The 12,596-nt window shown below is 50.9% G+C and overlaps 2 protein-coding genes across 2 annotated transcripts; both read right to left on the reverse strand.

Annotated features, from left to right (window-relative positions):
* Positions 1 to 324: 324 nt before the first annotated feature.
* On the reverse strand, positions 325 to 2,247 carry Asppvi_000530 (homeobox domain-containing protein; the record flags this gene model as incomplete). The annotated part of the gene is made up of 3 exons (XM_043296839.1): positions 325 to 1,604; positions 1,657 to 1,856; positions 1,913 to 2,247. The coding sequence occupies 3 exons, from the start codon at positions 2,245 to 2,247 to the stop codon at positions 325 to 327; spliced, it is 1,815 nt and encodes a 604-aa protein (XP_043152774.1).
* A 5,036-nt stretch (positions 2,248 to 7,283) lies between these two features.
* Asppvi_000531 (aminophospholipid-translocating P4-type ATPase DNF3) lies at positions 7,284 to 12,287 on the reverse strand (the record flags this gene model as incomplete). The annotated part of the gene is made up of 1 exon (XM_043296840.1): positions 7,284 to 12,287. The coding sequence occupies one exon, from the start codon at positions 12,285 to 12,287 to the stop codon at positions 7,284 to 7,286; it is 5,004 nt and encodes a 1,667-aa protein (XP_043152775.1).
* Between the last annotated feature and the right edge of the window lie 309 nt (positions 12,288 to 12,596).

A 12,596-nucleotide genomic window follows, 5' to 3' on the forward strand; every position in this document is an offset into this window, starting at 1 on the left:
AGAAGAGATGAAAAAGAAGGGGAAAAGTATCGGTAGCAAATATCGAAAAATGTGGCGATATAAGCATTTATTCACCTGCACCGAGGGCCGAGAGACGCCAAGTTGCAGTTTGAGGAAGACAGCATTTCTGCCATCCTATCGGGTTGTCATATTGACAGTCCATCCAATGCCCCTGGGGTATGGGAAACATGGCCAACCCTGGTAAAACGCAAAGAGAGGCTTGAGAAGAATAGTCACCTCGTTGCTTCAGTTACTATCAGGTGGAGAGGACGACAGCAGAGTCATTTCAGATAGGGTATGAGAGAACAACCTGGGGTAGGGTGCTCATGATCCCGGTGCCATTGAGTTCAGATCAACGCCCTCCATGCTTTGATAGTCGGTTGCAAGCAGTGGCGAAGCTTGGCCAGACAAGGTCTGCATGGGCAGTTCGAATGTGTTCCCTTCAAGTCCCATGGTAGTAGGGACAGAATAATCCATGCTCTGCTTAACGAACATGTCATTCATAACCATCCCATCATCTGCAAAATTGGTCTGCTGCTCGGTTCCCAGGGTGTACATATCCTGCGGGGTATGCGCCATGTTCGACAAGGGAGGCGAATGTTCAGCGATCATAGGATCGGCGTGACTGACATTCGAGAAGGAAGAAACTGCATGCCCCATGCTGGACGAATCCACCGAAGGCGCCACATAAGGCAGGCTGAATGAAGGTCCGCCCATGTGCGTAGCGACCGGGGTAGACTCGCCGGTCGCACTGGTGGCGAAAATGGATGGGCTCGCAAAGTCAGAAGGAGAGCCGGTGGTCGTAGCAGACATAGGATGACCCCGAGGATCGAAACCATACGATGGGGAGGTGTCGATGCGCAGATTCAGGGCTAACGGTTGAGCCGACTGAGGGACAGGCGCAAAAATACCCGAATCCGCGTTATGGTATGGGGCCGGTGTCTGGGACATGGTGTAAGACGGGAAGTGAGACATCTGCATGGCAGAGAAGTCAACAGCAACCGGAACGGAACGACTCCTTTGCCGCTTGTGACCGCGCGCGACTGGAACATTCAGGGTCGACTGATCCTGATACATGTTCATGAATGCCGGCGCGAATTGGTTTGGCTGGGAGGCAGGGCGCTGAATGAAATGAGGCGACATTGGCGGTGCCATCGCAAGGTTGCTGTATGCCAGACGGTTTTGGAAAGACTCCAGCKACACTAACTTGGCCAATTGGACACTCAGAACCTTGGGATGACCTCCCAGATGGTGCACCAGGATCTGGCTCGCTTGCTGATCCTCCGTGAAGTCACCACATTGATAGAATCCACCCGAGTTCGACGAATCCATGTAGAACAACGGAGGACGATTGAGTTCCACGAGGAGGCCAGCGGGCCTGGTGGGAGCCCCGTTGGACTGGGCATTGGGATCACCCGACTCGAGAGTGATGTTTTTGATGTAGGAAAAGGGGTACTCGATTTTGTATCCGGCAGAATCGTTATTGATGTAATAAGTCATGCACGCCTTCTCGGGGGAGTAGAAGACAACCAGATCCATAGCGTTTTGCCCGATGCGCCGCCAGCTTCCAACGGTCAAGGAACGACAGGTGAAGTGATGAATGACTTGGCTACATCAGCAATCGCTACAAAGCGAGATGACTTAGTTTGAACTTACCGACTTTCCCTGAGGGTGCAGACTCGTTCGGGTAAGCACTATTGGTTCCATACGCACCTGTGCGCCCGAATGGGTCTCTCGCACCCGCTTTGCTAGGATCGAATTGCATCGCCAGATACTGTCTCATCGACTCGGGAATTGAATCACAGCCTTCGCCGGTTTCAATACTCTTTTTCGCAAGCATCTTAATCTTGGCTCGTCTGTGGTCGCGGTTAGTGCATACAATCCAACATGGCCGGATCTATCTTCCACCAACCTGTTCTGGAACCAGATCTGAACCGAACGCTCAGTCATGTTGATCTCCTGAGCGATCCGCTCGCGTGTGGCTGCCGTGGGAGTAGGGTTCTTGTTGAACTCAAGTTCCAGAGTGACTAGCTGATCCTGGGTTGCCCGTTGGCGCTTATTGTTCTTCTGCTGTTGGGTCAGAGTGCTCTTCCGGGGCGGACGGCGCGACGCCGATGTTGAAGGAGCCGTGGTAACACTGGAGTTGGAGGGAGAAGGGGTCGAAGCGGCTGAAGATGACGAAGCCGTGTTCGCGGCGGTCGAGGTTGTCGACATAGTCGAAGGGTCGGACGTGTCTGTCGAAGACATTGTTTGCAGAGTATAGCTCGAAGTATATAGATTTGAGAGAAATGAGATATAAACCAATTTTGTTCGATGGTTTCAAGGGAAGGGTAAGGAGAAATATGACGATCCGGCCGACACGGTAGAAAAAAAGAGAGGCAAAGATGTTTTCTTTCGAGTCTCTCAAAGCAGCGTCAAGCGCGAGAGGATTCAAGGTAATCCAAGAAAAGGCAACGGTATGGGAATGATCGGAATCAGGGCCGAATTGTTTCCCAGACCTCAAGCCGAGATGGATGGTATAGCTGATCGCGTCGCAGAAGCGTCAAGCTGGACGGCGAGAAATGGGGCTGTCAAAAAAGGAGAGCTGGCCAAGCAGCTTATAATGATCAAAGGAATCCTGAAATCTTCGCGACAGGGCGGATATCTTGGATGGAATTGTCAGCACGATAAAGGAGCGTAGGGAGATGACAATCCGAGGTTGTGGACGAAGAGAGCGGATTCCAAGGCCGTCGTAAAGGAGTGCAACGAACGACCAGGAAAGTCAATAAAAGAGGTTGGAAGTGAAAGGAGTGGACTCAACAGAGTGAAAGAATGGAAGAAATAAAAGAGTGAAGCGTAAAGAAAAGAGAGAGGGGGAGGGAAGGAAAAAGGAAGGCTGACAGATGACTGGGGGTAAGGAAGAGGGAGAGAGGAGAGGAAGAATGAACGAGTGAGAGACGAGGGAAACAAACGGGTGGAGGAGTGAGACTGCGAGAGCCCCAGAGGAGAGAGAGTCTAGACAAGGACAAGTTTTAGTGCCTGAGGTTGACCGCAGTCAGGAGATGGGAATTGCCTAAAGGGGCCTAGTGGGGCTGGCTGGCACGGCTGTTCCTGACTTTCATTACAGATACAGACCAGGTACGGAGTTACTGTCGGCTAAGTGTAAGTGGAGGTTCTTTTGCTCTCTCTATTATGCGTGCCTCTTGTGGACATCCGGAGTGTGACGGTAACTGTCATGTATTTTCTTTCCCTCCTTCTCTTTTCAGGTACCTTCTAGACGCTGGGAGCCCGATGATCAGTTGATAACGAAGGATCCCATCCTCCCATAGTATTGACGGTTGGCAGATCGCAGGCTGGTCTCTGATCGTCTGGTATTGATGTTTAATGTCGCAGGGATATCCCTTTCCTACCAGCGATCTGGTATATCATCTATTATTGTATTACGATCTCGTTCCGATTCTTCGATTCATGACCCATTGCTGCATCTGTTAGGCCTGGACTCTGGTCTTCTCCGTACCGTACCACAGAAAGAAAAGGATAAAAGTCGGGATGGCGGTCGCTTCGAGTAGGGGGGGGCAACAAATAATCAGTCACCATTTTGAATGTGTTTTGGCCCCTGCATCGGAAACTGCATCTGCTGCCCAATGCTTTTTATGACGCATAAGTAGAGGGGTGACTCCGTATCTGTCGCTCTAGTACGCGAGTAGTCCCTACTAGTCCTACAATGCCAGCTACGTCCGAAGTTCTGATAATAGTACCCCGTATCGATAGTAAGTCCGACTAGAGAAACTAGCCTGCATTCACATACGAATAGTAGACAATGTCTATTCTTGGACTCAGGCTTGTGGTCATCCGTATCACAACTCCGGACGCTGATGATCCAAGGAGTACGATGAAATACATCCATCAAAGTACAGTCCAGAGCCCAACGTGGTGCATTGTACTCTGTACAACAACGGGTCGGGCCACTCCTTCATCTGGTGCGTAGATGCACGTTGTCGTGAGGCGTTGGAAACAGGAGACGCACGGGGTTCGCGGTATTATCGTCAATTCTGTACACGTAGCTCCGATTACTCCGTACTCTACTCCGTAGTCCGTGTAGAGGTACCGGTTGCAGAAAAGGAAAGAAAAAACGAAATAAGAAAAAAAGGAAAAGGAAAGAAAAATCAGATCCCAACGACGACACAAGTATTCCACAATGGATCTGATCAGTGGAGCAGCCACTCGATTATTGCCGACCTCCAAGCCCCCAACTGTACTAAGCAAGGCCCTAATTCTAAACATCAAGATCCGGAAGTCTGCCGCGGTTTGCCAGTTTTCAATGCGACCACTAACCGACGTACGAAGTATCTGGTTTCAGGTTTGTCTTGCCACTGGACAGAGTTTCCAGGACAGAAAAACTTTGTCTTTGAACCCAACCTTGTTTCTCAGTTCTATTGATAGTACCCCGAACCTAAAGACGACAGGATTTGGAGTCAAGCATACGATTTGCGGACCAGAACGTGAGTAAATCCGTCCTAGCCGGGAAGGGACTAAAATCCTTGAAATCAATTGACACGTTTCCGAGCTTTCGATCCAGGTACCCGCCCTCCCTAACCCAGCCAGCAAGCAGCCACAGCGCTCATTGGACACAATTGTAGTGACAGCGCCAAAGAGTAAGGTACCCAACTCTTTCTATTGGGTGTTCTGCTGTGGGGGTGCAGCCTATCCGGTAATGTCTCGTGGTTACGATGGTCCCCTGTCGCTTAGATAACGCCGTCACCTTTAGGTCACAGAGCCTGTGCACATAAAACTACTCCGTGCAGCGTCTCAGGATGCTACAACTGATGCGCGCAGCAAGGAGACTAGAAACATTGAGTGACAAGACTCAAACATCTTCTTCAGTGAGGTGGTACGTACTCTGTAAGGTACCATACTCTCACCACCTATGGTTCCTCTATCGACGATCCGTGCGCTCTCGGTCCGACACCTGACATTCTCATTGGCCCAACCAACCGCTAGCCCATCGCAGTCCATCGTTCCCAGCCGCTAGACCACTCTGGGACAGGGACCAACCACACCAGTAATGACGACCTACAGCCACAGAAAAATCAAGGAACCGCGAACACTCTAAACAGGCAGGTGAGGCCTGCTCAGACGGAAAGACTGTGAGGTCGATTCGAGTGTGGGCTCAAAAACGTGGGCAGATTGATTTTGTCGACGCTCCAACTAAGTTTATGTGCAGGACAACCGAGGTTTCACATTTCTTGTCTTGTAGTCATAGTGCCATGCATCCGCAGCCTAAGCATCATCATTAACAATGAACTTCTACCGAGCTTCTCAAGCTTACCCAAGATGGAATTAATGTCCGGGACCGGGAGCTTCTTCTCTAGAACTGTGCCGTTATTGAAAACAGTTCTGTTCTTTAGGATTTCGACTCGTTCAGGATGCGAGCTCGGCGGCGGGTTCTCGAGGGCAGTCCCATTCGCAAAGACGATGTCGTCTAGGGCTTTGTCATGCCCCTCAAACTGTTTAAGTTGGCTATCAGGGCCGACGATGGGGTGGTAGCAACGGTGATCGGCGGTTGCTGATGCGACAATCCTCACTGATCAGTACGAATTGAGGTCAATGCTCAAGGTGTAGAGTTCTGCGGCGAGGGAGGTCCAGTTGAACTGGTCTGTGTACAAGGCGGGGTGTGCTGGTAGATCGCGATACCCTGAATCGTAGTATTGTTGACAAGATGTCACCGGGCACATGCCACTGGCCGAAGAGGAACTGATCCTTCTCATACTGGCATCCCCACTCCGACGAAGTTGCAGGCAGTTATCTCGGCGTTGGTCATCGTCTCAGTGTCTCCTTTCTCGGACCAGTAGCCCCGGTAGGCCATACGTGAGGCACTGTAGATAGTCATCCATACGCTCAATGCTACGGTGCAAATTTCCAACCAGGAGCAAGCTGTCTGTCCATGAAGGATGCTTTTAGCTTCGCGAAGCTCGCATCGACCAGCTGAGGAAGAAGTCACATGTCCCATTCGGAGCTGGTAGTAGATGTTGAGGCTTTGATTGATGAGGCAGGCACAAGGATAATGATAAATCTTTATAGTGAGGATTGTCTCTCTAACATGCAACCATATGGCGGAGGAGGCTGATGTTATGTTGCCAAGATGAGGTACGTATGATCACTAAACGGACCGCGAAGTGAAACTTGACCAGTTACCTCGTCGATGAATCATGGTTCCTAAACCCCAGATAACTCGGCCCATTTATCTTAAATTAACCTCCATACATAACACAGTCTGATAATCTGATTCGATTAGCCTTATAGATGACATGGATCTTAAACAAAGAAACCCCCACCCCCTCCATCACCCACTCCCAGATTCTAAGTTATTCCCTGTGCGTATGCCATGTATACTACCCCAATGACCGCCAGATTCTTAGCCTCAGCCTTAGCCTGGATGGCAAGCGCCAGCGCTGCCGACATGATTGCTGAGAGACAAGCTTCTCAAGTACAAGTACAAACACCGCAACCACAACCCCTGCCGGGAATGCAACTCTATCTGGGATATAACAAGCATCGCAATAAGTATCAACTTCACCCTCACACTCGCCACTATCCTAGTCTCAGACCCCGCAGACGAGCGATTCTCAACCTGCCAGCCCCCAGGGCGGGACAGGGATAGCATGGGCCGCTTCTCAATCAGCCCAGCAGTGTCCCCCATCGCATGGACATACCGCCAAATAGCCACAGAACAACACGGCCACGGCAATCATATCTATAGACAATCAACAGCGTACTGATGCTCCAGGTCCGGATAGCTATTCTCCTTGACTCGGACAGCCACCTCCCTGCCTACTTTACGACTGAGAAGCTGACCTAGCACAGCGGCTTCTCCCTCTCAAGAAATCTCACCAAGCTCAACAACATCAAAGCATCATGCTACCGTACACTCACCACCGGAGGAACGGCAACCCCAAGGGGAGTATTGGCCGAGCCGCAGGAGTCCACACTACACCACCACCATTGTAGTCTGCAGCGTTCTGACAGGCTCCATACAGATTTTGTCAGTTACTCCGTAATACTGAGAGAAAACTCTAGGGTATACTCCATGGACAGTAGACGTTGTATTCTATCGAGACACACGGTTAATACAGTGGGTATGAATATACTGATCTCAGGCTCATGTACAGCAGTGCAGGGACGGTATATAAACAGTAAAACCAACAAACGATAGACTGACTAGTATCCCGGGGTATACGGTGCCAACGCCATGACGCTCTGTAATGACAAAAGTCGAAAAGAGAAAAAGAAAAAAGCAAAAGCGATCATTTCAGCTGGCCCTTTCGAATGGCTCCAAACCCTGTGGAAAACAACTCGTGAATCTCGACTGATCGGCGTGGCATGCTCGTTCCCTCGTCTTCCGTCGCGTATCCAGAGACATCCCTGCTGGAACTGTTCAACTCGCTCAGATCGATCTCTTGCATTTCAATCTGGCCAGAGCCGGTCTTGGTCATGACCCTGGGCCGCGCCAGAAGCTCTTGGACCTGTTTCTCACGCGCCTCCATCTCCACCGCCTCTCGAGCCAGCTCGTAGCTTGACTTCTTCTTACCATGATCCCAGCCTTGCTGTAACTCGGACGCGGCGGCCTCTTCAAATCTCTTCCGGATCTCTAAGTCCTGCTCGTACTCCTGGAAGATGTCGACGTCTGTGGGAAAGAGATTCGCTCTGATCGCGCTGACAGACACCTCAAAGACAACAACAGCGACAACCGTAACGAAGAGAACCGCCCAGAAAGCCAGGTCGCGGCCTGAATGCAAGATGAAGTTCCCTGGCACGTGATAAATGCCCTTACCAGATTTGAGCTGGTACCGGCGGGAGAGAATCAGGTTCCACAAGAACCATCCTCCAACTGAAATCACAATGACGATCAAAGAAAGATAGGTTTTGTTATGCACTTCCAAGGCCTGTAGTTTTGTGTTGATGATGACGACGCAAGCGGTGTAGGTGAGAAGCCCGGCCGAGAAGATGTCGCTTCCGGTGTTTGTGAAGAGGGCGTTCCCGAAAAGTCCATACATGACGAAAAACACAATCATAGCTTCGCAGGTGGCCATGAACGTCCATCCGAGGTAGATCTTGGTGTTGAACCCGCCGTGCCGCTGACCTTTGGTGTACAACTCTGGGACAGCCAACAGCGTGGAGGCAGACAAGTCTTTGGTGAATATACCGAGAAAGATGACAGAAAGTGATGTGAACAGAGTATTAAACATACTCAAACTCCATGGCTCATACAAGCTGGTTCCAGTGTAGCCGTTCCAGCGCTGATACAATGCCTGGGTCAAGTAAAACAGCATTTCCTTCCAGAACGTACCAAGCGTGTATTTGCAGACTCGGATATAATTCCACCGCCCGTGAACAAGTAGTAGCTTCAGCAAGAATCTGAACTGGGCAATCGAGTAGTCAGAGATTCGGGCTGCTTGCAAGCCTTCCTTGCCAGTGATTCCAATTCCAACATGGGCCTCCTGGATCATGGCAATGTCGTTGGCGCCATCACCAATCGCAAGAGTCACAGAATCCTTGACTTGAAGCCGGATCGACTTGACAAGGAACGCCTTTTGTTTTGGACTTGCACGGCAGCAGATGACAGAATCAACCAGGATGGCCAGCTTGAAGAACTGAGCCCGGAGAGTCTCGTCGGATTCGATGATCGCCAGAGTCTGTCCATCAACGACAACGACGGAGTGAGCCACAGAACCTCGACTAATATCTGCAGTCATTTTCAAGATTGAGCGTTCAACATCTCCAGTTTCATGGTCGAGAATGACAAGTGTAGAGTAGTCTTTGACCAGACGGCAAGAGTGGCCGACGTTGATGGCGGTTTCACGTTTGTCGCCGGTGAGCATCCACAACTTGATATTGGCGCGTCTCAACTTGTCAATGGCCTCGGGTACACCCTTTTGCAGCTTGTCCTCAATCGCGGTAGCGCCAGTCAATTCGAGCTGTTCTTCAATTTGAGCACCAACCTTCTCGATCTTTTCCTGACGGTCAATGAGACTGGTGCTAGCCTCGTGATAGGCCGCCTTCCACTCGTGATACGTGGAATCGTCGAGGAAACGATGGCCATACATGAGCGTACGTAAGCCCTCCGTAGCAAAATCATTCAGATGCTGGAAGCACCTCTCAAAGACTGCCGACTCGTTTACTACCAGAGCCTCCTCGACCAGATCATCTTGGTTCTCCTCGTGGACAGAGCTTCCCKAATCTGAGAAAGATGTGGATTGCCTGCCAAGCTGAGCAGACGGACGCGGGCTGTAGTACTCATCATCATATTCCCTTGTCAAAATGCCACCATCAGTCTCACGATCACGAAGCCATACATCAATGCTTTCTCTTAATACAGAGACGTTCAGCCCGGAAACACTGGAGCGTCTATTCTTCGTCATGCTAGGCCGACCGAAGCTGGGACGACTGAAGCTTGCCCGGCTGAAGCTGGATCTGACCACACTATCCCTCTGGCTCCGGTGCTCGCTATTTCGTCTCATTACCTGATTTGCCTCGGCCGCTTTGCGTTTGCTGGCACGCCGCTCAATCTCAACCGCTTTTTCATGAGCAAGAGAGGAACGTTTGAGCAACCGCATCAACGTGCTATCAGCACCCTTGCAGAAAAGACAGATGCGTTGGTCCGGCATTCGAACCACAACAGACATGCGTTTCCTGGTGCTTGTGAACTCGATGACGTCCAGAATTTCATAGACCTCCTCTCGGGGCTCTTCTTCCGGACCATTGGGGTAAGTCCGAATAGTCAGGGTGTTTGGCTGTCGATCAATGACGAGATAGCCAAGGTCCTGCGCAGCCATCACCAGAGCTAGTTCGTCAGGGGATGCTGCCTGGAAAGACACGTTTCCAGACTTGTCCTTCTCCGGGATGCATGTGTGGCACAACGCTATTGCCAAGAGGAACAGCTTGGCTTTCTGCGCGAACAGGGTGTATGGCTTGAGTTGGATGTATCTCAGCATATCGGTGGTACGGCGATCGGCCATGGATTTTGCGATCTTTTGAGGGCCCATGGACATCGAACCAGACACATCCAGAGCGTTCGACACATTCGAGGGTCTTAACACTTCTCGAGTATCTGAAGCGTTGGACTTACGAGCCGCGGCCTTCTTGCCTTTGACACTCCGTTTCTTGTGGATCAACTTCTCTCGATCACCTGCTCTCGCAGCTTCTTCACGGAGATCGAAGTCATGAAACCAAGCGGTCCCCGCCACGCTCATCATACGGAAGCGCATCGAGTTGTTCGTTAATGTACCGGTCTTGTCAGAAAAGATATAGCTGACCTGTCCCAGCTCCTCGTTGATCGTGGATGTTCGCGCTTCAAGGGGTGTGTCGGTTTCCTCATCATACATGTCGATGTCGTTCAGCAAGAGCATCTGAACAACTTTGACGATCTCCATACTCACATAAAGCGAGATCGGAATCATGGTATTGAACATGATCAGGAACGAAGTAAAAATGGGGCCGTACCTGACACTCGCCTTTGCAAGATACCAAGAACGGCGCTGAACATCCTGTGACCAATATTTGTACGCAACGGTACAAGCAACCGCCAGGATAATGACGAGACAAACAATCAGCATAACGACCCGGTTGACCTTTGCCTGCAGGGAAGGCGACTTGATCCGAGGGTTCTTGTTGGCGTTCATTCGAATCTTGCACTCTTCGCCGGTGTAGATGACCATACCAAGGGCACGTTCCGTATTTCGAAGAATACTGCCGCGGTAAACAACTTCAGTATTCGTCAGGGGCAACTTCTCCGCGTTCACAATCACATTGCCATCAAATTTGTATAGATCGATGTTCGGGTCCTCGACGGCAAAGTGAACGGAGTTGCTGCAGATGTCTTCCACCGTCCCGCACACTTTAGCCACTGGCTGGCAAGGCTGCTTGCTCTTGAGGTTGGTCTCGCCATCTAGTGCCATAGTCTCAATGTAAGCTACACCGTTGGGCCCATTTGCATGAAGCAAGACAATGTCAGCTGGGACAGGCTGATCACGCTCTAGCCTGATCACATCGCCAACTTTGATGTCCTGCCACTTGATGAGGGCCCAATCCTGCGCATCGCTAGAAACAGAAAGGGTGTCGCTGGAACCAGTGGCCGCAGCAGCGGTAAGATTCGTACCAGGACGAAGAACAGATGCAAGACGATTATTCTCCTCCTTGTCCAAGCGATAACGACGCCAATCGTCGAAACCTTCTTTGCCCATCGAGATACCAACGAAAATCAAAAGAGGGATCAGTGTAGTAAAAGTACCTGTGGTACTCAGACCGGGGATCATCTGCAGGATAGCCACGATCAAGAAATAGAAGTTGGCCAACTTGGTGAATTGAGCGAACAATTGTCTGGGAAAGAAACTCCAGAAGCTATAGCGACTGGACCGAATCCAGTTCCCAACGTATGGCTTACCAGTCCTTTCGTCAATCAAGTCCTCGGTGCGAGTCACATCGAGATCAATATGACGACCGTCTTTGGTCGGAGGAATTTCCTTGATCCGAAGGATGGCCTTGCGCACAGTTTCAATCGCGTTCTCTAGTCGCACCATGAACATAGTACAAGCAGCTTTCCGCTTCAACCACCTCTCATACGAAACACTCATAGAAAGGTGCCTGCCCTCCTTGGGATCAGAGTAGTACGTCGTTGAGCCGTCATCCTTGGGGGAGGATTCCGACGTGATTGTTGGACGCACGACTTCCGACTGTTTCTCGTCTCCTGTCGTCGGTGGCTGATTGTTCGCTGTCGATGTGTCCGGCAGCTGCTGCGAGCCAACCGCAGGGCCCAATTCAATAGCCCCCGGCGATGTTACATCAGACTGCGTCTGAACGTTCTTTGCGAAAATTGTACGCCGAAGTGAATATCCGCGATTTCGGGACCGTGAGCGACCAACATCTGGACTTTGCGGAGACGTGGGGGAAAGAGCGCTATTGGGGGATAATGGTGAAGTCGGCCCGCGCTCTGGTGATATGACAGGCGAACGCACCGGGGATACAGCAGTGTTCGTGATACTCGTATCGATTGTTAGGCCCCTGGAGCGAGGCCGAGTATTCCTGGATTCCTCCAGTCGCTCGAGGTCAGTGGAAAACCGTACATTTCGCGGCTGAGATGGTCTTCGGCCGAGATCCGACGACATTCGAGACGGCGACATGGAAGATCGAGGATGAGTCGCCGAAATATTGGAGCCGTGTGCTGGATACTGCTCGGTCACTGCCTGATCCTCCTCTCGAATCGTGTTTTCCGTAACCCGAGTCTCATCTCTTGACGTATCGTGCCCGGACATTGCAAGGTGCCGCTCGCTAAACGATATCTCTCACTTGTTGACTCGAGATCCGCTCATCAATCTACCACCTTCTCTTACCCGTCAACTGGACCAGTATCAGAATCGAGCGAAATATGGGTAATGTCGTAAGGATATAATCAAAACCGACGATGCTGGCTCATGCTTTGATCCCAGCGTCTTACCACGATTGCCACATTTGCTGCAACCTGGGGCGAAATTTCAGATTTCGTGAGATTCTGCTCTTGCGATTGCCAGATAAATTGCGGACAAAGTGAGAGACGGCTTATTTCAAACAGAAACGACTGTGGT

This window comes from Aspergillus pseudoviridinutans (assembly GCF_018340605.1).
Source record: "Aspergillus pseudoviridinutans IFM 55266 DNA, scaffold_1, whole genome shotgun sequence".
NCBI classification, from domain to species: domain Eukaryota; kingdom Fungi; phylum Ascomycota; class Eurotiomycetes; order Eurotiales; family Aspergillaceae; genus Aspergillus; species Aspergillus pseudoviridinutans.